Source organism: Nomascus leucogenys, chromosome 9, assembly GCF_006542625.1.
Source record: "Nomascus leucogenys isolate Asia chromosome 9, Asia_NLE_v1, whole genome shotgun sequence".
Classification (NCBI taxonomy): Eukaryota; Metazoa; Chordata; class Mammalia; order Primates; family Hylobatidae; genus Nomascus; species Nomascus leucogenys.
The window spans coordinates 36,493,340-36,519,839 of record NC_044389.1 but is presented as its reverse complement, the minus strand read 5'-3'; the positions used below and the strand labels follow the sequence as shown (position 1 = coordinate 36,519,839).

At 37.7% G+C, this 26,500-nt stretch overlaps 1 protein-coding gene across 7 annotated transcripts in view; it reads right to left on the bottom strand.

Annotated features, from left to right (window-relative positions):
- CENPC (centromere protein C) overlaps nucleotides 1–26,500 on the bottom strand; it is a 91,759-nt gene that overhangs the window by 12,917 nt on the left and 52,342 nt on the right. The window contains exons 15-19 of one of the 7 annotated variants that reach the window (XM_030818855.1): nucleotides 25,648–25,776; nucleotides 24,959–25,054; nucleotides 22,646–22,800; nucleotides 7,657–7,747; nucleotides 5,537–5,631 (exon numbers count right to left, since the gene is read on the bottom strand). In XM_030818855.1, the coding sequence (XP_030674715.1) occupies nucleotides 5,561–5,631; nucleotides 7,657–7,747; nucleotides 22,646–22,800; nucleotides 24,959–25,054; nucleotides 25,648–25,776 (542 nt within the window). In that variant the 3' untranslated portion in view covers nucleotides 5,537–5,560. Of the gene's footprint in view, nucleotides 1–1,760; nucleotides 5,632–7,656; nucleotides 7,748–17,770; nucleotides 20,147–22,645; nucleotides 22,801–24,958; nucleotides 25,055–25,647; nucleotides 25,777–26,500 lie in introns of those variants that run through there. The other 6 variants (XM_003268421.4, XM_030818856.1, XM_030818859.1 and 3 more) reach the window with 6 other exon arrangements.

Below are 26,500 nucleotides of genomic sequence, written 5' to 3'. Positions count from 1 at the left end.
GATGAAAAGGGAGTGAGGGATAAAAACTACATATTGGGTACAATGTACACAACTTGAGGGACAGGTACACTAAAATCTCAGACTTCATCACTATGTAATTCATCCATGTAACCAAAAACCATTTGTACCCCAAAAGCCACTGAAATAAAATTTAAAAAAATTTTTAAGCCACACACCAAGGATAGCAGAGCCACCCTATTTCGGCCTTTGACTATACAACTCTGAACTGTTTCAATAGGGTAATAAACTTCTATCATATTAAAAAAAAATAGATACAAAACTCAGAATAGATCCACACAAATACGCTCAACTGATTTTTGACAAAGGTGCAAAAGCAATTCAACGGAAGAAAGATAGCCCTTTCAACAATTGCTGCGGGTAGAATCAGGCATCCACAGCCAAAAAACGAATTTTGACCTAACCCTCTCACCTTATGAAAAAGCATTTAACTCAAAACGGATTACAAAACTGAAACGTAAAATGCAAAGCTATAAACTTATAGAAGGAAACAGAAAAAAAAAAATTGGATCTAGAGATTGAAGAGTTTGCAAGATACAGTATGATCTATAAAAGAATAAAAATCAATAAGTTAGACTTCATCAAAATTAAAAGCTTTGCTCTTCAAAGGGCCTTGTTATAATGATGAAGACAAGCCACAGACCAGGAGAAAATATTTGCAAACCACATGTCCAACAAATGACTCATATCAAAAATATATTTTTAAAACTTCCAAAATTCAACATTAAAAAATCCAAATAAAAAATGATCAAAAGACATGAAAAGGCATTTCACTGAAGAGGATATATGGATAGTAAATAAACATATGTAAAGATGCTTAACATCACTAGTCATGAGAGAAATGCAAATTAAGTTCAAGAGACAATATCCTTATTCACTTATTAGAACAGCTTAAAAAAAAAGTAACAATACCAAATGTTTGGTGAGGGGGCAAAGAAACTAGATACAGCAGTCTGCCTTGGGGGTTAGGTTCCCAAGACCCCCAGTGGATGCCTGAAACCACAGACAGTACTGAACCCTATATATATCTATAGATATAGACATAGATATCTTTAGATTTTTTGTATGCATACATATAATGGTTTAATTTATAAATTAGACAAAGTATGAGTTAACAATGAAACAGAAAAATTATAATGTGCTGTAATGAAAGTTTTGTGAATATGGTCTCTCTCTCTAAATACTTCCTTGTACTGCACTTACCCATCTTTTTGTGATGACGTGACAAAAGGCCTATGCTGATGGGATGAAGTGAGGTGAATGACACAGGCGTTGTGACGTAGTGTTAGGCTACTACTGTCAGGAGGATCAACTGCTTCAGGTGATCCTGGATCATAGAACCATGGTGGTATCAATGATTGAAAGTCAAGAGCAGAAAATATTAATGACTAATGGGCAGGTAGTCTATAGTATAAATATGTTGGACAAAAGGAGGATTCACGTCCCAGGCGGGAGGGCATGGGATTTCATTATGCTATTTGGAACAGCACACAACTTGAAACTTATGGATTATTTCTGGAATTTTCCATTTAACATTTTTGGACCACTGTTAACTGTGGGTTAACTGCATTCAAGGAAAGTGAAACCACAGATAAGGGGTTTATGAGACCACTGTGTCTCATAAATTGATTTGTGGGAATGTAAAATGGTACAGCCAATCTGGAAAACAGTTAAGCAGTTTCCTAAAAAATTAAATGTATGCTTCCCATATGGGCATTACTCCGGAGAAACAAAAACTTAAATTTACACAAAAACCTGTAGGAAGTGTTCACTTCATCTTTATTTGTGGCACAGTCATCCATCCTAGAGAATACCACTTAGCAATAAAAAAGAAATGAGCTATTGACAGGTACAACTGCTTGGATGATCTTAAAGGCTTTATGCTGAGTGAGAAAAACCAAAGGTCATACACTATATTATTCCACTGCTACAATAATATATAAGTGACAATATTACAGAGACGAAGAACAAATAGTGATGATGAAACAGTTCTATGTTGATTGCAGTAGTTACATAAATTCACACACATGATGAAATAGAACTATACACATGCATTGTATCCTTGCCAAATTCCTGTTTTCTGCATTGTAGTTACATAGATGTAAGTAACCATTGGAAGAAATTAAAGACACATGCATCCATGTGGTAAATAAATGAACAACAAACTGTGGAATCCTATCCAACAATAAAAATTAGAAAAATCATTAAAAAAACTCTCGTGGGTGATGCCCACGATGGATTAATGGGTATCAAATTTGTCCTCTTCAAACAAACTTTAAAATAGAAAAAAAAGGTAACTCTATGCAGACATTGGACAAAAGTGAAGGACGGTGATTCTTTTGTTTTCTTTTTTTGAGTCAGAGTCTTGCTCAGCTGCCCAGCCTGGAGTGTAGTTGCGTGATCTTGGCTCACTGCAACCGTCATCTCCCAGGTTCAAGCAATTCTCCCGCCTCAGCCTCTGAGTAGCTGGGATTACAGGCACCCGCCATCATGCCCGGCTAACTTTTGTATTTTAGTAGAGACAGGGTTTCACCATGTTAGCCAGGCTGGTCTCGAACTCCTGACCTCATGATCCACCCGACTTGGCCTCCCAAAGTGTTGGGATTACAGGCGTGAGCCACAGCGCCCGGGTAGAAGTCTCTTTCTTTAAGACTCTTCATGAGCATGAGGGCTGCCGGACAAAGTAGGCAGGACTGTGATTCTTTAAAGACGTGAGATTAACTCCATAGTCACCCAATTTTATGCCTGGGGGCACTCTCCAAAACTGGACACAGAGAGTTAAGCTCAAAAAGAACAGTGGTCTTAATGGGCAGAGAAAGACCACAATTTAGGACTGTTAAGAAGACTGAATTGTGATGCAGGGTACAGAAGTGGAAACTCCACTGAAAAAGAGCTCCAGAAATCTGCATGAGGTGCCCAAGAACAGAACTTTCTGCAACTTGTATCTGTGACATCTAATGTGGTAGCCACCAGTACCATGTGCTACTAAGCACTTGAAATGTGGCAAATGCAAGTAAGAAACAATATTTTAAATTAATTTTAAATAGCTACAACTTGTGACTACTGTATCAGCCATTATAGCCCTAGAAGTTGGCTGAACAGTTGGCTGAACAGTAGGCTGCAAATGTGCAGAGCAAAATTCTGAGACATGACAGTAGCCTATGAGCTGAACAGAGTACAGAGGTGGCAAAAATCACACGTGGCTCTGACCAAGCAGAATGGAGAGCCTTTGCTGAACCATATGGGCTTTCAGTTTAGACATAGAAAGGCTACACTTAAGCTGGGCACAGTGGCTCACAGCTGTAATCCCAACACTTTGGGAGGCTGAGGTCAGGAATTCGAGACAGGCCTGGCCAACATGGTGAAAATCTGTCTCTACTAAAAATACAAAAATTAGCCAGGCGTGATGGTGAGCACCTGGAATCCCAGCTACTCAGGAGGCTGACGCAGGAGAATTGCTTGAACCCGGGAGGTGGAGGTTGCAGTGAGCCGAGATCACACCATCACACTCCAGCCCAGGCAACAAGAGTGAAACTCTGCCCCCAAAAAAGAAAAAAGAAAATAAAGAAAAAATATTGCTAAAGCTTTGGAAAAGAACTGTTGGAATCTGTGGCCTTCTTGAGTGAGGTCTCACCCACCCCTAGGTTGATTGGTAAAAACTAGTTTTGTCTGGCTGTAGCTAACTGAAAAACTAGCAACTTTGCTGTAAGAGGAGCCTTGATTTACAGCAGAGGTATAAACCTACAACTCTGTAAGTCAAAAGTAAAAAAATCACTCAGGAATGGACAAGAAGTATCTGCAGTTGCTAACCAAAGGTTACAGTCCTAGTTCTTGAAGAGCAACAGAGCAGCCAGAAAGTTAACAAGGTCCTGGAAACAGAAGGGCAGAGAAGGGTAACACGAGCTCTCCAAACATCTTTGGCAAACCGAAATGATGCATGCACAGGGGAGACTCAAGAGAGCACGGCAAATGGAAAAACCAAGGGGGATTTGGGAACTGCCTCCTTCACTGAATGCATCCCGCATCCCACACAGAACAACCAACAGTGGGTGGAAGGCTTATAGACTCAAGTGTTTGATCTTAACCTTTGTCCAAATGATTGGCTGACTGCTAAGCTATGCAGACACAGGAACTACCCCTAGCAAGCGAGAATAAATATTGAAATAAAGAACTTAAAAACTGAGCACAGACAGCAATAACTTCACATCACATATAAGATAGATTCCACAGTTTGAGTCCAGTCAAAATGCTAAACTTAAAACAATACAAATCCCTTAGATATAAAACAAAATTGAGTTGCTACAATATGCTACCTAAAATGTCCAGCTGTCAACCAAAAATTATTAGACATGTAAAAACATAGGAAAGCGAAATATACTAAAGGAAAAAAAGCATTCAGTGAAAACTACAACTGTATGGGCCCAGATACTTGATTAGTCAAGCCTTCAATAAGACTTCATAACAAATATATTCAAAGAAATAAAGGTAAAAAAATTTAAAATGAGTCAATAAAAATCACAATAGAAAATTATAAAGTATAAAAAAAGAGCCATCACACTTCATTCTTCCTAAGTCCTACACCAGAGTTGCTTTGAATGTGTGTATTTAATAGTTAAGACCTGAAAAGGGAGTTGGCCTAAAAATAATTTACCATGAAACATCAATTTCTTCAGAGTTAATGAGAATTATATGCTAACCATACCAAAAACCTTGACTAGAATTTTTAGCTTAGATTTATTGATTGATACTAAAAAGGTGAAGTTGAGGCCACATACAGAAGGCAATGGCGAAGGACACTGCCTCCAACAGAAAATATGAACCAAAAAGCACGATGGAAAAACATTTACATGTAATATACTAAATAGATGTCATGCGAACACAGACACACAAGGTGAGAATACCATGTGATAATGCAAGTAGACTGAAATGCTACCGGTGCAAGCCAAGGAATGCCAGAAATTGCCAGTAAACCACCAGAAGTTAGGAATAAGGAAGAATTCTCTCCCTTACAGGTTTTCAAAGACATCACGGCCCTGACAACACCTTGATTTCAGACTTCTAGCCTCTAGAACTGAGATAATAAATTTCTGTTGCTTTAAGTCACTCATTTTGTGGTATTTTGTTACAGCAGTTCTAGGAAATTAATACAAATGTGCCTTTTACCACAGTTCTCTCCCATTGGATTATTTAATAATAAATGATTTAAAATTAGTATTTGGAAAAGATGTTTTTTAATGAATAGACATATTAATCAGGTCTCTTTTGACACAGAAATGTTCTATATTTCATTTTTGTATTCTTGTCAAATTATAAAAATAATATCATAAATATGGGCATCGCTACAAGCTATTATGTACAGTCACTGAAAAATCAGAAAAAACGTGGGAGTTAGAAATGTTTATCAAATACAAGTATACACAAAAATGAATAAAATTTTTATTTTAAAACATCACAAGTAATTACAAAGACAAATATCCCAACTATACAAACTGTTTCTCACATATACATATATACATACATATATTTAAGGTTGGCTGATCTTTCATCTTTTTATCTGAGTAAAAAGAAGAACACTTTCCTCATTCCGGAGATTTTTGATGTTATAATAGTTACCTAAAAGTAAAGTGATAAGAAAATAAAAATTATTTCCATAGGAATCATTCCTTTTGATTAAGTATGCAGTCATCACCTGACAGTTATAGTATAGGACACAAGATAAAAACAATTCACCTAACCTAAAGTAACTTATTTAATTCCGTGAACTACATCAAGAGCTAACCATGACACGTGATCCAGATGAGGCTTGAGAGAATAGAAATATAAATTTCACATCGTTATGAAAATAAATACGGAGATGAATCAGTCGAGAGTGTAAGAAAAGAAAATCTCTTTCTGAAACCAATCTTTATTAGGTCTACAGAACTGCTGTGGATTCCTCTAACCAGACATACCCATATATAGATGAGTATAAAAGGTACAATGTTAAGTAAAATAAAACTTCAAAATTTTAAAAAGGCAAATGCTACTCTTAAATAAATGAGGTAACAAATAACAGCAAAAGTGAAATACAGATGGACCGCAAGTATCACATGTGACAGGCTTATTAGAATTGAGTACTATCACTGTGACTTTCTATATATTAGAAATTGAGAAAGTATTCACAACAGTGCTGACATACTAAGGACTATGCAAGTATGGCTATTATTATTGTCTCCTTCCAACAGAATGTAAGCTCTGTAAGAGCAGGGATTTTTGCCTGTTTTGTTCATTTATATATCCCAAATCTTGCAGCAATACATGCACATAGTAGACACTTTGTTTTGCTTTTGTTTTTGAGACAGAGTCTTGCTCTGTCACCCAGGCTGGAGTGCAGTAGTACAATCATAGCTCACTGCAACTTTGAACTCCTGGGCTCACGCAATCCTCCTGTCCCAGCCTCCCGAGAGCTAGGACTATAGGTGTGCATCACCATGCCTGGGTAACTTTTGCATTTTTTGTAGACACAGGGTCTCCCTAGGTTGCCCAGGCTGGTCCCGAACTCCTCACCTCAAGCCCTCCTCAGCCTCTCAAAATGTTGGGATTACAAGTGTGAGCCACTGCACCTGGCCCATAGTGGTCTCTTAATCATACTTTTTGAATGAGTGAATGAATGACAAGTGGATTAAAATGCCTATTTACAGTAACTTCTGCTGTTCAATAGCTGATGAAGCATACCATTCTTGAAACAGTTTAAAATAATGTTCTAAAAACATAATTTCTTAGAGATAACATGGGGTAAATAATTTTTGTTCTACTCTGTAATACAACATATCTGCTGACTAAGTAAATATATTTTTTTTGAAACCGATTCTCACTCTGTCCCCCAGGCTGGAGTGCAGTGGTGCAGTCTCTGCTCACTGCAAGCTCCGCCTCCCAGGTTCACACCATTCTCCTGCCTCAGCCTCCAGAGTAGCTGGGGCCATAGGTGCCCACCACCACGCCCAGCTAATTTTTTTGTATTTTTAGTAGAGATGGGGTTTCACCATATTAGCCAGGATGGTCTCGATCTCCTGTCCTTGTGATTTGCCCACTTTGGCCTCCTAAAGTGCTGGTATTACAGGCATGAGACACCATGCCCAGCCAATATTTTCATATTCAGTAGTAAACAACTCTTGTTCTCATGTATCAAAACACTAATTGGTTGGGCACGGTGGCTCACACCTGTAATAGTAGCACTTTGGACGCCGTGGTGGGCAGATCACTTGAGGTCAGAAGTTCGAGACCAGCTTGGCCAACATAGCAAAATCCCGTCTCTACTAAAAATACAAAAAGTAGCCGGATGTGGTGGTTTGTGCCTGTAGTCCCAGCTACTCGAGAGTCTGCAGCACAAGAATCGCTTGAACCCGGGAGGTGGAGGCTACAGTGAGCTGAGATCACACCACTGCATTCCAGCCTGGGTGACAGAGCAAGACTCTGTCTCAAAAACAAAAAAAACCACCACAAAATGCTAATACACTTACCTAATGATTAAATGAAATGAAAAACTGTTCTGACATCCACCAGTCATATCACACTTCATTTTGACCACTGTGGCTTCCATTTCCATAGTGCCCCAAAACAACTATATACGTGTTGTCTAAGTGAAATAAATTGTCTTACCTGAAGGAACATAGAACGAATCCCCAGTACTTATTACATACGGTGTTTCGTGTAAAGTACACAAAAGGTCACCAAAGTTAACATAAAAAACCTGTAAAAATAAAAATAAAAATCTCATTCAAAATTGAACCATGATAATACTCCAAAGGAACCTTAAAATGTAGTGGGAAGAATAACAACTCCCCACAAATGTGCTGGCTTTAATCTCCAGAATTTGTAAATACATTAAATTTCATGGCAAAAGGGACCTTGAGATGGGGAGATTATCTTTGATAATGTAGGTAGGCCCAATCTAATCACATTAAGCCCTTAAAAATAGAGTACTTTCTCCTGCTGGAAGCAGAGGAGAAATGAAGCAGAAGGAACAGTCACAGAAATTCGAAGCATGAAAAGGACTTGCACCGTTGCTGGCACTAAAGATGTGGGGCCATATGCCAAGAAACATGAGTTATTTCTAGAAACTAAGAATGACACCCTGGCCAACAGCCAGTGAGGAAATGGGAACCTCAGTCCCACAACCACTTGAAACTGAATTCTGCCAACAATCTGAATAAGACTGGAAGCAGATTCGTCCTCACAGCCTCCAGAAAGAAATACAAACCTGTCAACATCTTGATTCCAGTCTTGTAATACTCTAAACAGAATACCTAGTCGAGCTCATGGTTCTCTCTACGTAACTGTGAGACAGATAATAAAAGAGTATTGTTTCTTTTTTTTTTTTTTTGAGACGGAGTCTCGCTCTGTCACCCAGGCTGGAGTGCAGTGGCACAATCTCGGCTCACTGCAAGCTCCGCCTCCAGGGTTCATGCCATTCTCCAGCCTCAGCCTCCTGAGTAGCTGGGACTACAGGTGCCCGCCACTGCGCCTGGCTAATTTTTTTGTCTTTTTGGTAGAGACGGGGTTTCACCACGGTCTCGATCTCCTGACCTTGTGATCCGCCCACCTCGGCCTCCCAAAGTGCTGGGATTACAGGCGTGAGCCACTGCGCCCAGCCCAAGACTATTGTTTTAAGCCATTAAATTTGTGATACAGTCATGCACTGCCTAACGATGTTTCAGTCAACAGCGAACTGCCTGCATGATAGTGGTCCCATAAGGTTACAATGGCACTAAAAAAATCGTATTGCCTAGTGACCTCACAGCCATCATGATGTCCCAGTGAAAAGCATTACTCACGTTTGTGGTGATGCTGATGTAAATAAACCTACTGAACTGCCAGTCACATAAAAGTATAGCACATACAGGAAAAAGTGGAGGATAGAAAGTAGGACTAACTTGCAGCTCCCACTCAGATGGACAGAACAGCATGTGGAAACTCACATCATGAACTTTTTTGCCAGAAGAACTACTGCAGGAACATACCAAGAAAACTGAAAGAATTCACAGACTCTTTGAAAGAAATGGCTTGCTGCTGCAAACTCCATGAGACAGCTGAACAACCGTGAGTGCCCAAAGTGTGAAAGGGGGGAAAGTCTGCCTCCAAACACACCCTTACTGGGGAACCTGAAAATCCAGGCCATGAGAGAAGGATTTAACCTTACCTAGAGCTGAAACGAATTGAGAGAGCCAAGGGAAATATAATAGTAGAAGCAGAAGTGGGAAGAGCCCTTACTCCTGGTTTCCAAGGAAGCCATTTCTGACTTTATCTCATAGGGTTCCTTGGGGATGGCTGCCAGTGGAACTGGGGAAGGATCACAGAAAGAAGGAAACTTCCAGCTGAACTTTAAATAATTTTGACCAAGTGTGAATTTTCCTGGGCAGAATTGGGGGAAGGGCGAATAGGAAGTTCAGATACAAGCCAGGGTAGGCAGCAAGGGGCAGAGCCTGAAAGCCCAGCTTGCTTTCTCAGCAGGGAGGCTTGCAGCCTGGCGCAAAATGTCGGTCCAGCTCACAGGCTGCCTGGATACAAACTTGGTTTGGTGGGGCACAGTAGGAGTGAGACTGGCCTAGCCTGGCTGCATGGGAGCTGGGTGAGGCCAGTCTGCTGGCTTCCCCCACTTCCTTGGTGACCAGTATGATGCAGTGGAGACAGCCATAATCCCCTTGGGAACATGACTCCAGTGGCCTGGGAACCATATTCTCATCCCCTACAGTAGTCACAAGAAGCTCAGCCCAAGGAGAGTCTGAGCTCAGACACACCTAATCAATCCTACCTCCACCTGATGGTCTTTCTCTAACTGCCCTGTAGCCTAAGACAGGAGCTATAAGGCCCCACCCATCACCTGAGAAACCTGAATACTTATCCAGGCAACCTGTGACAACCTTGTATCGGCAGATGCTCTCTTGAAAGTACCATCTCCTGGCTGGTGGCCAGCCACCTGCTAGCACAACCAATATTAAAGAAAACCAGCACACTAAACAAAACTACAACCAAAGACCATCACAGAGTCTGCTTCACTCCCCTGCTACCTCCATTGGAGCAGGTGCTGAGATCCATGGTTGAGAGACCTGAAGACAGATCATATCACAAGACTCTTTGCAGGCACTTCCCAGTACCAGCCTGGAGCCCCATAGCTCTACTGGGTAGCTAGACACAGAAGAGCAATAGTAATCACTACAGACTGCCTCTCAGGAAGCACAATCCCTAGGGAAAGGAGGAGAGCACCACATCCAGGGATCACTCCATGGAACAAATGAATCTGAACTGCAGTGCTTGACCTCTAGATATCTTCTCTGACACAGTCTACCCAAATGAGAAGAAACCAGAAAAACAATTCTGGTAATGTGACAAAGCAAGGTTCTTTAACACCCCCAAAAGATCATACTAGCTCCCCAGCAATGGATCCAAACAAATCTCTGAATTGCCAGAAAAATAATTCAGAAGGTTGATTATTACATTACTCAAGGAGGCACCAGAGAAAGGTGAAAACCAACTTAAAGAATTTTTTTTAAAAATACAGGATTTGGATGAAAAAATCTCAAGATAGATAGCATAAATAAAAAACAATCACAACTTCCGGAAATGAAAGGCACACTTAAAGAAATGCAAAATATGTTAGAAAGTTTTAACAATAGAATTGAACGAGTAGAAGAACTTCAGAGCTCAAAAACAAGGCTTTCAAATTAACCCAATCAAAGACAAAGAGAAAATAAATTTTAAAAACAATGAACAAAGCCTCGAAGAAGTTTGGGATTATGTTAAATGACCAAACATAAGAATAATTGGTGTTCCTGAGGAAGAATAGACATCTAAAAGTTTGGAAAAATTTGAGGAAATAATCAAGGATAACTTCCCTGGCCTTGCTAGCAATCTAGACATCCAAATACAAGAAGTTCAAAGAGCACCTGCAAAATTCATCGCAAAAAGATCATCACCTAGCCACGCAGTCATTAGGTTATCTAAAGTCAAGACAAAGCAAAGAATCTTAAGAGCCGTGAGGCAAAAGCATCAGGCAACCTATTTAAAAAAAAAACCTATCAGATTAACAGCAGATTTCTCAGCAGAAACCCTACAAGCTAGATGGGACTGAGGTCCTATCTTTATCCTCCTTAAATAAAACAATTATCAGCCAAGAATTTTAGTATCCAGCAAAACTAAGCTTCATAAATGAAAGAAAGAAAAAGTCTTTTTCAGACAAACAAATGGCGAGAGAAATCCCCACTAACAAGCCAGCACTACAACTGCTAAAAGGAGTTCTAAATTTTGAAACAAAAACTCAAAATATACCAAAATAGAACCTCCTTAAAGGATAAATCTCCCAGGGTCTATAAAACAAACACACACACACACACACACACACACACACACACACACGCACCCAAAGTATTCAGGCAACAACTAGCCCAATGAACAGAACAGTACTTCACATCTCAATACTAACATTGAATATAAATGACTTCAATGCTCCACTTAAAAGATACAGAATGGCAGAATGCATAGGCATTCACCAACAAAGTATCTGCTGTCCTCAAAAGACTCACTTAACACATAAGGATTCACATAAGCTTAAGGTAAAGAAGTAGTAAAAGATATTCCATGCAAATGGATATCAAAAGAGAGCAGGAGTAGCTATTCTTATATCAGACAAAACAGACTTTAAAGCAACAACAGTTAAAAAGACAAAGAAGGCCATTATATAATAAGAAATGGACTAGTTCAACAGGAAAATATCACAATCCTAAATATATATGCACCTAACACCAGAGATCCCAAATTTATAAGACAAGTACTACTAGGCCTAAGAAATGAGATAGACGGCAACGCACTTATAGTGAGGGTCTTCAATACCCCACTGACATTAGTAAACAGGTCATCAAGACAGAAAGTCAACAAAGAAACAGGATTTAATAGATATTTACAGAACATTCTACCCCAAAACTGCAGAATATACATTCTATTCATCAGCTCAAGGAACATTCTCTAAGATAGACTGTATGAGAGGCCACAAATCGTCTCAATAAATTTAAGAAAACCAAAATTATATCAAGTATTCTCTCAGACCACAGTCGAATAAAATTGGAAGTCAACTCCAAAATGAACCCTCAAAACCAAGCAAATAGATGGAAATTAAATAATCTGCTCCTGAATGATTGTTGGGTCAACAATGAAATAAAGATGAAAATTGAAAAATTCTTTGAACTGAACAATAATAGTGACACAACCTATCAAAACCTCTAAGATACAGCAAAAGCAGTGCTAAGAGGGAAAGTTAACAGCATTAAATGCCTCCATCAAAAAGTCTGAAAGAACACAAATACACAATCTAAGGTCACACCTCAAGGAGCTAGAGAAATAAAAACAAACAAAACCTAGACCCAGCAGATGAAGATCAGGCCATTTGGTAGAACTAAATGAAAATATAATCAAAATTGACAGACCATTAGTGAGGTTAACAAAGAAGACAGAAGATCCAAATAAACTCAATTAGAAACAAAATGGGAGATATTACAACCGATACCACAGAAAGACAAAAGATCATTCAAGGCTCATATGAACACCTTTATGTATACAAACCAGACCTAGATGAGACAGATAAATTCCTGGAAATATACAACTCCCTAGATTAAACCAGGAAGAAATAGAAACTCTGAAAAGACCAATAACAAGCAATGAGATTGAAATGGTAATAAAAGAATTGTCAACAACAAAAAGTCCAGGCCGGGTATAGTGGCTGACGCCTGTAATCCCCAACACTTTGGGAGGCTGAGGCAGGTAGATTGCCTGAGGTCAGGGGTTCAAAACCAGCCTGGCCAACATGGCAAAACCCCGTCTCTACTAAAAATACAAAATTAGCCAGGCTTGGTGGTGCATGCCTGTATTTCCAGCTACTTGGGAGGCTGAGGCAGGAGAATCACTTGAACCTTGGAGGTGGAGGTTACAGTGAGCTGAAATCGCGCCATTGCACTCCAGCCTGGGCAACAAGAGCAAAACCCCATCTCAAAAAGAAAGAAAAGAAAAAGAAAAAAAAATTCCAGGACCAGATGGATTCATAGCTGAATTCTACCAGACATTCAATTTATCTATCAGAAGAGAGAGATAAATTCCTGGAAATACACAACCTTCTTAGATTAAACCAAGAAGAAATAGAAACTCTAAATAGACCAATAATAAGCAGCAAGATTGAAAGGGTAATAAAAGAATTGTCAACAACAACAAAAAAGTCCAGGACCAGATGGATTCACAGCTGAATTCTATCAGACATTCAAAGAAGAATTGGTACCAATCCAACTGAAATGATTCCAAAAGACAGAGAGAAGTCAATACGCAAGTCAATAAATGTGATACACCACATAAACAGAATTAAAACCAAAAATCACATGATCAGCTCAATAGATGCAGAAAAAGCATTTGCCAAAATCCGGCATCGCTTTATGATTAAAACCCTCAGCAAAATCGGCATAGAAGGAGCATAACTCAAGGTAATAAAAGCCATTTATGACCAACCTACAGCCAGCATCATACTGAACAAGAAAAAGTTGAAAAGTTTCTCCTGAGAACTGAAACAGGACAAGGATGCCCACTTTCACCACTTCTATTCAACATAGTATTGGAAGTCCTGGCCAGAGCAATCGGACAAAAGAAAGAAATAAAGGGTACCCAAATTAGAAAAGAGGAAGTCAAACTGTTGCTGTTTGCCAATTATATGATCATATACCTAGAAAACCCTAGACTCATCCAAAAAGTTCCTAGATCTGATAAGTGAATTCAGTAAACTTTCAGGATACAAAATCAACGTACACAAATCAATAGCTCTGCTATACACCAGCAGCGACCAAGCTGAGAAACAAATCAAGAACTCAACTCCTTTTATGATAGCCGCAAATAATAATAATAATTTGGAATACACATAACCAAAGAGGTGAGAAATCATAGACGACATAAACAAATGAGAACACATCCCATGCTCATGGATGGGTAGAACCAGTATTGTGAAAATGACATACTGCCAAAAGCAATCTACAAATTCAATGCAATTCCCATCAAAATACCATCATCATTCTTCACAGAAGTAGAAAAAGCAATCCTAAAATTCATTATGGAACCAAAAAAGAGCCTGCATAGCCAAAGGGAAGACTAAGCAAAAAGAACAAATCTGGAGGCATCACATTACCTGACTTCAAACTATACTATAAAGATATAGTTACCAAAACAGCACAATACTGAAATGAAAATAGGCACATAGACCATGGAACTGAATAGAGAGCCCAGAAGTAAAGCCAAATACTTACAGCCAACTGATCTTCAACAAAGCAAACAAAAACACTAAGTAGGGAAGGGACATCCTGTTCAACAAATGGTGCTGGGATAATCAGTAAGGCACAAGTAGAAAAATAAAACTGGATCCTCATCTGCCGCCTTATACCAAAATCAACTCAAGATGGATCAAAGACTTGAAACTAAGACCTGAAGCCATGAAAATTCTAGAAGATAACATCAGAAAAAGCCTTCCAGACATTGGCTTAGGCAAAGACTTCATGACCAAGAATCCAAAAGCAAACACAACAAAAACAAAATAGGTGGGACCTAATTAAACTAAAAAGCTTCTGCACAGCCAAAGAAATAATTGGCAGAGTAAACAGGCAACGGTAGAGTAAACAGACAACCCACAGAGTGAAAGAAAATATTCACAAACTGTCCATCCAACAATGGAATAATATCCAGAATCTACATGGAACTGAAACAAATCAGCAAGATAAAACCAAACAATCTCATCAAAAAGTGGGCTAAGGACATGAATAGACAATTCTCAAAAGAAGATACACAAATGGCTAAGCAGCATACAAAAAAAATGCTGAATGATAACTAATGATCAGGAAAATGCAAATCGAAACCACAATGAGATACCACCTCATTCCTGCAAGAATGGCCATAATCAAAAAATAGTAGATGTTGGCCTGGATGCAGTGAAAAGGGAACAATTTGACACTACTGGTGGGAATGTAAACTAGTACAAACGCTATGGAAAACCTTAGTAGAGCTAAAAGTAGATCTACCATTTGATCCAGCAATCCCACTACTGGGTACCTACTCAGAAGAAAAGTGAGTCATTATATGAAAAAGAGACTTGCACACGTACATTTATAGCAGCATAACGTGCAACTGCAAAAATATGAAACCAACCCAAATGTCCATTAATCAACAAGTAGATAATGTGGTATACATGTACCATGGAATAGTACTCAATCATAAAAAGGAATGAAATAATGGATGGCATTTGCAGCAACCTCCATGGAGTTGGAGACCATCATTCTAATAAAGTAACCCAGGAATGGAAAACCAAACATCGTATGTTCTCACTTGCAAGTGGGAGCTAAGCTATGAGGATGCAAAGGCCTAAGAATGATATGATGGACTTTGAGGACTTGGGGGAAGGGTGGGAGGAGGAGAGGGATAAAAGACTACACAGTGGGTACAATGTACACTGTTCAGGAGATAGGTGCACCAAAATCTCAGAAATCACCACTAAATAAATTCTCTCTTGTAATATGGTTTGGCTTTGTCTCCCCATCCAAATGTCACCTTGAATTGTAGTTGCCGTAATCCCCATATGTCATGGGAGGGACCCAGTGGGAGGTAGTTGAATCATGGGGGCAGTTACCCTCATGCTGTTCTCATGAGAGTGAAGTTCTCACAAGATCTGATGGTTTTATGAGGGGCTTTTCCCCCTGCTTGGCACTTCGCCTTGGCACTTCGCCACCATGTGAAGAAGGACATGTTTGCTTCCCCTTCTGCCATGATTGTAAGTTTCCTCAGGCACCTCCAGCTCCACAGAACTGTGAGTCAATTAAACCTCTTTCCTTTAAAAATTACCCAGTCTTGGGCAGTTCTTTATAGGAGTATGAGAAAGGACTAATACATCCTGTAATCCCAGCTACTTGAGAGGCTGAGGCACGAGAATTGCTTGAACCCGGGAGGCAGAGACTGCAGTGGGCCGATATCATGCCACTCCGGCCTGGGTGACAGTGGGAGACTCTATCTCAATGAAAGAAAAAAAAAAGAAATTATCTATGTAACCAAACACTACTTGTTCCCCAAAACCTATTGAAATAAAAAATAAAGTATAACACGATTTTGTGTAGTACAAAACACTTGGTGATGATAATAAACAACTAAGCCACTGGCTTATGTATTTACTATACTTTTATCCATCACCTTAGAGTGTACCCTTACCACTTCTATAAAAAAAAAGGTTAACTGTGAAACAGTCTCAGGCAGGTCCCTCAGGAAGCATTCCAGAAGAAAGCAATGTTCTTACAGGAGAGGACAGCTCCGTGTGTGTTACTGTGGGACACGATGTGGTGGTGCAAGACAGTGATAATGATCCTCATCTTGTGTAGCCCAAGGCTGATGTGCTGTTTGTGTCTTACTTTTTAACAAAAAAGTTTTAAAAGTTTAAAAAAATAGAAAAAAGCTTACAGAATAAGGAAATAAAATATTTTTATACAGCCAAACAGTATGGTTGAATTTTAAGTATTACAAAAGAGTCCAAAAGTTAACAACAACAACAAGAAAAGGACATAAAGTGAAAATGTTACAGTTAGATGAGGTTTATTACTGAAGAAATAAAAATTCTGTTTATGAATTTAGTGTGGCCTAAGTCTACAGTATTTATAAAGTCTACGGGAGTGTACAGTAATGTCCTAGGTCTTCACATTTACTCAGCACTCACTCACTGACTCATCCAGGGCCACTTCCAGTCCTGCAAGCTCCATTCATGGTAAGTGCCCTATAAGGGTAACATTTATCTTTTATGCCATATTTTTATAGTACTTTTTCTACATTTAGATACACAAATACAACTGTCTAGAGTATTCAGCACAGAAACACGCTGTACAGGTTTGAAGTACAGAAGCAACAGGGTATCCTATATAGCCTAGGTTCATAGTAGGCTATATCATCTTAGGACGTTCATAAGACAAAATAGCTTAATGACCCATTTCTCAGTGACTCATAGCTGTAATTCGTTAGAGCAGCAACTGAAAACTAATACAGCAGGTGTCCCCAACCCCCAGGACAGGGACCGCTACTGGCAGTGGCCTGTTAGGAATGGGCTCACACAGCAGGAGGGAAGCAGCACGCCAGTGAGTGTTACTGCCGGAGCTCTGCCTCCTGTTAGATCAGCAGCAGCATTAGATTCTCTCAGGTACATGAACCCGATTGTGAAATGTGCATGTGAGAAATCTAGGTTGTGTGCTCCTTATGAAAATCTAATGCCAACTCCCACTGCCACCACCAATTTTTGTGGAAGAAAAATTGTCTTTCACGAACCAGTCCTTGGTGCCAAAAAGGTTGGGGACCATTGTAATACAGGAAGAGATTTCTTTTGTTTTTCCTTATTATTTACTGGCTTATGAAAATTCTAGAGCCACTGTAAAGATTATCACCTACACTGTCAAGATTATCACCGCGCTGGGCGCGCTGGCTCACGCCTGTAATCCCAACACTTTGGGAGGCCGAGGCGGGCGGATCACGAGGTCAGGGGATTGAGAGCACCCTGGCTAACACGGTGAAACCCCGTCTCTACTAAAAATACAAAAAATTAGCCGGGCGTGGTGGCGGGCGCCTGTAGTCCCAGCTACTTGGGAGGCTGAGGCAGGAGAACGGTGTGAACCTGGGAGGTGGAGCTTGCAGTGAGCCGAGATCGCGCCACTGCACTCCAGCCTGGGCGACAGAGCGAGACTCCATCTCAAAAAGATTATCACCTACGCTAAAAAAATACCTAGGCTTTATGTATGCCTCTTTAAAGGTCACACACTTAGGACAACAAACTACTCAATCTGATTGAAGAATCAAAGAAAGCAAAAAGCTAAATCCCTATTCCCCTCAAAATCATACGTTAAACAAGCATCAAGACTAAGAAAGTAAACGAAGATAAATCTCTCAATCATGCTGGCTTCCATATTCAAACATGCCAAATTTCACACTTTATACATAGGTAGCACACACTGGCAGTGACTTGGTTTTTTGAGCAACTAAAATAAATAGTATAAGGCCTTCAAACTTTGAGATTCAGCCATTGTTTGAAATTAGTGTGTCCCCTGAAAATTCACACTCTGGAATCTTAACCCCCAACGTGATGGGATCAGGAGGTGGGGAGTTTGGGACATAATTAGGTCCTGAGCGCAGAGCCTTCAGGAATGGGACTAGTGCCCTTATAAGAGACACAGATCAAAGTCTATGGTATTCTTATTATAGCAGCCCAATCTGACTAAGACATCCATCAAGAATGTTTTGCCTCGGATGATTATTTCTCCTCCTTATTTTTTATCACTACTTTGTACAACGATCATAATACACCAGAATAACAGTAACAGCTAGCACTTACATAGCACTTACTCTGTACCAAGCAGTATTCTGGGCACTTGATTCTTATTCACTTAATGTAGATGCCCACTAATGAGACAGTTACTACTTTAGTAGCTTTTTATGGATGAAGAAACTGAGGCACAGAGAGGTTCAGTAATTTTCCAAGGTCACAATGTAAATGGCAAAGGGGGAGAGTTTGAACTCAGGCATTTAGATTACAGAATTCATTCCCTAATCACTGTGATATACTGCCTCCCTAAATGGGGAAAAAAGCCCCCTGAAATGTTGCAAAGGTATTTTTGTAACTTAATAAGACAAAAAAAGTTCTTATTGCCTCCAAAAATAATTTGTCTTAATCAAAAAGACAAAAAAGTAATACTAAAAAGTATATATTTCTAGTGTTTTTTTCTCATCTATTCAATTTGGTTCTCTAAGCACACCACTCCTCATTTCTGTAAACATTTAATTAAGAAAGCTTTTGAAACATACAAAAATAGAATGATGAACTCTCATGAATACTTAATGCTAACCACCTGCCCAAGCCAGAGTCTACTATCCTCACTCCACCTTATTTTGAAATAAATGCCCAGTATCATAATTCATCTGCAAATATTTCAGTATGTACTGAAAGATCAAGTGCTTCTAAAAAACATAACCACAATACTGTTATCACACCTAAAAAATAAATATTTAATACTGAATATCTAGTTAATAGTCAAATTTCCAATCACCAGTTAAACGTATCTTCAAGGGTTTCTTTGAATCAGGATCCAGGTTAGCATCACATAACAGTGATTGGTTGATCTGTTTCTTAAATTTCTCAATATTAGTGGTTCTCAATCAAGGTGATTTTCCCTCTCAGGGACAACGGACAATTTCTGAAGACATATTTGATTTTGTCACAACTAGAGTGGTTCTACTGGAATCTAATGAGTAGAGGCCAGGTAAGCTTCTACTTACAGGGCCTTACCTACAGGACGGTCCCCATCACAACAAAGAAGTATCTAATCAAAAATGTTACTAGTGCCAAGGTTGAGAAACCCTGATTCCCTAGGTTCCACCTGGTTCTTTTTTATTTCTTACATTTAATTTATTGAAAACATTAAGCAGTTTGTCATAAAAATCTTCATGTGGGTGGATTTTGCTGACTATATTCCAGGTATCATTTGAAAGGTTTCACCACACTTTATTTCTTGTAAACTGGTAGTTAAATCTAGAGTCTTGATCAGATTCAGGTTTTGTATTTGCTTTTGGGTTTTTGTTTTTTTTTTTTCTTTTTTAAGGCATGGGGTTGGCAAGACTATTTCTTGGATAGTGTTGTATTTTTCTATCAGGAGGCACATAATGCCTGGTTGTATTCTTTTTAGTTATCTGTCAGCCACTGAGCCTTGATGCCTAGATCCCAATAGCTTATCAGGGATTGCAAATGTTAGTATTTTAACTCCAACATTCCTTCTTCACTCATTAGCTGGAATATTATTCTAATAAGAACAAACTCATCTATTATTTGATTACCTAATAGCACAGTTTATATAGAAAAGGCAGAATCAGTTGTTAAAGTGAGTTGGCTTCCTAGAATCCTCCAACAGTAACAAATTTTGGTTGTAGTAGTAGTAGTAGTAGTCGTCTTACAAATTCATGGATTTAGATATAATTGATACATATCAACCTACTGAAGTTATTCTTGTTAATACTCAAGTTTCATATCCTTAGCCAGCCAGTGGTAGCATCTTCAAGTTGGAACCTGAAACATGACCCAATCTTAATGGTTTCTGATTAGTAGTTTGCTATGGATTCCAAGCTCAGTTTCAGGCCTAGAATCAGGCATTCCTCCAAGGAACTGGTTCTTTTAAGTAGGCTGCTGTTACCTTTTTGGTTTTTTTAGCTCTGGAACATTTGTCTAATTTTAAAAATATTCTCAACCATTTTTCATTGGGTTTTTTCTCTCTCCTGAAATTCTTATTATTTGAATTTAGGCATGTTTTTCTCTCTTCTCTACATTATTTAACTTTAATATTTTCTACTTTTTAATTTCCTTCTTGTCTCCTGGGAAGTTCTACAACCAGTTCTCATAATTAATGTGTAAATTCTTCTGTAGTTTGATTTTAATAAACCTACTACTCTTCTCTTTTAAATCTTCTCTAGCAGTGTTTGAGAGTTAACGGCCTATGCTGTTCTCCATCTTGTCCTCTTTATTATTGTTTTCAAAAGCATATATTTGTAAGCGTGCTTCATGTTTGAAAATGTAAAAATACTAGTCTTGTTAAAAAAACTTCAGCTTTAATTTTCATTATAAAAAGTTAAAGGTAATATATAGAAGAAATAAAATCAACTAAAATAACTACATAATCACAGAGTAAAACATGTATTCTCTTCAAGATTTTATTTACATTTTTAAATTCTAGTTAGAAAAACAGATACTATATACAAAGAACTTTTATCTTGCATATTTGCTTAAACGTTTATCCCAAGGGTCTTCATATATGGCTGTTCTTCAAAATAAAATGCTCAAACTAATTTTAATGTGCTTAGTGCAGTGCCTCGAACACATAAGTTCTGTATAACTGTTTACTATGTCATAGAATGGTTTATCCCATTACTAAGTCGAAATTAAAATATAACCATTTTCTTCCTGTAGCACATTGTAGTGGTTTCTAATTCTGCAATTACCATCAATGATTCAATAAATAACTACATACGTTAAGCACCCCTCACTCTGAACTTTCAAATTACTTCCCTGGGAAAAATTTCTAGAAATGAGATTCACAGGTCACAGGGTATGAATACTTTTCTAATAATTTCCATTAACTCAGTAACTATAAAGTGTCATTTGGATTTAAATGTGTATTCCTTTGAATATTAGCCAGATAACACACTTTTAAACATGGATTACTCAAATTTCCTTTTGTATAATAAAGGCATTACAGTTTAATAGGTAACTGCTATTAGTTCAGTGATGATATTTCATGTTTATCCTCATTATTAGTTATTTTATTATTATACAGGGACCATCTATGCTTTTAAAATGTGTTATTTTCACTCATAATAATAATTGGAGGCCTATAACATTTTCAGTTTGAATTAACGAATATTGTTAAATTATTTTAAATCATGATTCTAACTATACTGACGTAGTAATAATCTTTGACTTTCATATGTATCTTTTCCTTGCCTTGCCTAAATTTGCCCTTCTTTGTTAATATAAACTCAAGAGCCTTCACAATTTTTCCCTCCTTTTTGAATTTAGTTTAAGTTTGTTGGTAAAGAGAATCATTCTGAACGTGATACTTTAGTAGCACAATTTCAGACTCGTGAAATGTCAGATACTGAGAAATGTTCCTTAGGTATATTTTTTAACTGCTGGTATAATGTTAAATATTCTTAAAATTTGGTGCTTTTCAAATTCTATATTCTACCATCTTCAAACTCAGACTACAAATATTTTATATATATATATAAAATATTCCTGTTATACATACACACACACACACACACACACATACACACATATAAAACAGACCAATGTTGCAGAGGTGTATGTCTCTAAATGGGGGTGGAAGAAAGGAGATAAAGAGAAAGAAGGAGAAGATAGAAACTGACTCACCTTGAATCTCATTACAACTTCAGCCAGTAATATTGTTACATATAATAGTATATTATTTAGTACTTATTGAAGCAACTAGCTCTTATTCCTGAGTCTATTGCTAAATAGTCAAGTAGTTTTTTTTTATAATCTCACTCATTTTTATTTACTTTTTTCTCAGGTTACTGTTTTATTGATATATAATAATTTTACAAGGTACATGTCACATTTTAATACCTGTATGCAATGTATAATGATCAAATCAGGGTAACTGGGATGTAAGTGATTTTTGAAGAAGTCTTTTAACCCATTTCTCTACTGCATTATCATAGAAATGTGGAATTAGATTTAATCTCTATAATCCCCCCCTGCACTAAAATTCTAATGATTTGTTTGCAAACCTATATTTAAGATGTTTTTAAGTAAAGAACATTCCTTAAATTTCTGAATTTCAAAATACAGTGCTATGCAGAGAACAGATACTGTCAAATAACTGTTGGCTGGTTGACACTAAACAGATTTAACAAATAAAAACCTTTCTCTGTGTGGTGTAGTAATAGAATTTCATTTCTGAGAAAACAGCATTTTAATGTCTCATCAAATCCAACAAATCAGAGTTCTACCAAGAGCGAAACATAAATATATAAAAAAAGTACTCACCAATATATCCTGGCCAACATGCTGCTTTCCCTTTTCTTCTTGCGGCCCTAATATCAATTTCCCAGTAGAAAAAAAGGGTGTATCCAATGTCTTATAGACCTTCAACTCACCATGCTTAACAAAAAACTGGTATGTATCTTGCGGCCTTATAAGATCTAGGAGTAAAACAGTAATACGAATATAAAACAACAGCAATATTGGTTAATGATATAACATATACACATATATATAATAAAGAGTTATTTCTGGATATAAATCTGCCTTAGAGAGAGAGAGTTGTTTCAGATCATTAACTCTGGAGCTAGAATGCCAGAGGTCAAATCCTGTCTCTGTCTTAAAACCTGCATGACCTCAGGCAAGTTACTTAAGCTCTCTCTCACTGTGCCTCAATTTCCTTTTCGGTAAAATGGAATAATACTAAGTTCATCTATTCGATGTTAATGAGCTGCTGTGAGTATCAGCGAGTGAGTATGTGTAAACTATTTAGAATACTGTCTGGAAAAAAGTATGCAGTTGGTACCAGCTGAATGAGTATCAACGAGTGAGTATGTGTAAACTATTTAAAATATTGTCTGGAAAAAAGTATGCAGTTAGTACCAGCTGAATGAGTATCAACGAGTGAGTATGTGTAAACTATTTAAAATATTGTCTGGAAAAAAGTAAGCAGTTGGTACCAGCTGAATAATAAGAATGGCAGTATTATAGGAACTGAGACAAAATAAAATTAGCTGAGATACAAAAAAGAATTCTCTATTTTTAAAGTTTAACATAAACCACAAATGTATCATCACCATGCCAATAGATTTTTTTCCTGCTTGACTAATAATTTTTATTAGGTAAAGTTTGTGAGAAAGCAGAGTTCTAATGGTTGCTCATAAATTACTACCTCACTTACAAAAATTTCCATTACTTAACAAACCTTTCCAGATGTCTAATTAATAAATTATTCTGTCATCAATGTCTGAGTCTGTTTCTCAGGATATTTGGGGATGTTAGTGACCCTACAGACTACATGATATAGAAACATATATAGAGAGAAATATATAGATATAGTAGATTCAAGAAACAAGTAAGAAATGAACTTTTGACAACACTCACGATAACCTGGCAGAGTACAGCAATGCTTTCAGTTAAGACACTAAACAAAACTCCATACTTCTAAGCTCTATTACCAAATAAATAATCTGCATATAGAGATACCTTTGCTAAGGTGTTAAGATATTAAATGAAATCTATTTTCATGGTCAAAATTTTAAGTAGGAGTACCATTATTACCACCTTTCTTTTTTTAGAAATTAACTAATTAGTTTTATTATTATTATTTTTTTGAGACAGGGTCTGGGTCTGCACGCCCAGGCTGAAGTGCAGTGGCATGATCTCAGCTCACTGCAATCTCCACCTCCCAGACTCAAGCAATTCTCTTGTCTCAGCCTCCCAAGTAGCTGGGACTACAAGCACCCACCACCATGCCCGGCTACCATTACTGCGTTTCTGATTTGACCTACTTCTCCTCTGATATAGGATAAACAGCCCTTAGTACTCAATGGTACAGTCATAACAGTTGTTAAAATATTTAAATATTTAAATATATATATATATATATATATATAGAGAGAGAGAGAGAGAGAGAGACAGAGAGAGAGAGAGAAAGCGCGCGCCTGGTTGTTAAACAGTTGCGTAATCCATAAACTCCTATCCCACTATAGCCCATCCCTTGGGGATTTTAAATGACCTGCTAGAGACTAAATATTTAATACCTATCCAATATAGCAGAAGGCTTCCAGGACTTTGCAGCACCAGCTTTAAGGTTAAACCTGGCATTTGTACAACTGATTGATGCCCTTGCTAGTCATCCTCACAAAGGATTCATATCCCAGGTAACATCACTGCCATCTGTAGGCCCAGAAGTTTGTCTGTGCCCTACCCACAATCCCTGCCTGGCTTCATGATAAGAGTATCCTTGAATCTGCCAACTATCTATCTACAATTCCACATAAACAGCCTCTGTTCCCATGTGTCCTCCTGGTCAAAGAAGGCCAAGACCATGCTGGGGGAGACGACATTCCTGATGGTAGCACTTGTGCCCCAGGGGACAAGTCCAGGGTGTTAAGTGTCCCCTGGAGCTGTCTGACATCAATATTCCCCCACAGTTGTCTTCACATAGGCTGCTCATTGGAATTAGACTCTCTTCTGGACTTTAGCACTGATAGAATTGGGGAGAGAAAAGGAAAGTAGACAGGCCAATCATCAAGCAAGCAATATTTTCTTACAAGTTGTTTAATTAAGTATTTTCAGTATCATCCCTGATCTTACCCATGAGAATAATCTCTCTTGTTTCTGGGTCCTTTACCCTCGTTGGCTGCAAAGGATCTCCAAGAGGTATACCTAGATTTACCATTAAGTTAGTCTCTGCAAAAGAAATACCATTGAAATACAAACTACTTACTTAAAATTATTCTCAATCCCAAAAAGTTCAGTACAAAATATAGCTATAGAGAAGTTATAAAACTGTCAAACGCATAAAAGTCTCTTCCTATTTATAAATCACTCTGATAAACAAAAATTCAAACTTAAAAACCCATAATGATTTAATATAAAAGCAAACACCCTAAACTTTCTATTTTCTGTAAGCCTTAACATGTAAACTCTTGTATCATCAAGGTATTAAGTGATGTTTTGCATAATCTCTAAGTGAGATAGAGGTATATAAAACACTTTAGAAATGTCTACGTTAACCATAGTTTGGGCATAGGAACGGTGGGTTTCATTTGAATGGGCAATTTACTCATGAAGAAATGTATAATATGCAATTAATAATTTTTTAAGAATAAAATTAGCTTACTTTCCATTTGGAAGAAAGTAGACATTAAAAAAATGAATTTTATCTATGGTATTATTTCTGAAGTTTTCGAAAGTAAATTTCATATTTTGCAAGAGCTTCTTCTCAAAGTACTCCTATTTAAAATAAAATCTAAAAGTTACTTTCAGAAATAAGTTCATACTTCTTTCATCGTTATCAAGACAGATCCTTTTCTTATTAGATTTTTTGTCGACTTTTCCAGTATTTTCTTTTGCCTTCCTTTTAGACGATATTGTGTCTGGAGATAGTATTCCACCAATCACGAATCCTCCTGAAATTTAACAAAAAAAGTAAAATATACATGGGAAACAGAAAATCTTGAAACAAAACTCCTTAAATTTAATATGGCACATTTCCTTTCAAAGTACCAAAGAATATATATGTCTGCAGCTAATAGTTAAAATAACACAAATACCAACCAATTTCATTATATCTCTACCACCCTAAATCAGAGGCTGATAAAACAGGACTAGATGATGCAACATGATTAGATGTTCCTATTGCTCCCCTGAAATCAACAGTCATCAGCAGAGGCTTTAAAAAAAAAAAAGGAGAGGGGCTAGCAATGAACTATTTATAGAAATCCACATGAGTTTAGTCCTTTGACTTAGATATATCCATCAAAGAAGGAAATATGGCCAGCCACAGGAAATATGGCTCACACCTGTAATCTCAGCACTCTGAGATGCCAAAGCGGGAGGATTGCTTGAGCCCATAAGATCGAGACCAGCCTAAACAACATAGCAAGGCCTCATCTCTACAAAAATAAGAAAGAAAATAACTCTAACATTAACACTCTACTTTCTTGCCCACCCTACACTACTTTGTAGAAAACTGTAAGAAAATGGAAAATGGTTAATAGGAAAAATAATGAAAACTATTTACCTTTACCAGTTAGAATTTTCTCACGTTCTAATCTAATGCTTTATATTATGCAATTGGAAATCTTGTCAGATGATACAGGAATAACAACATTCAGCTACCAAAGAGAAAAT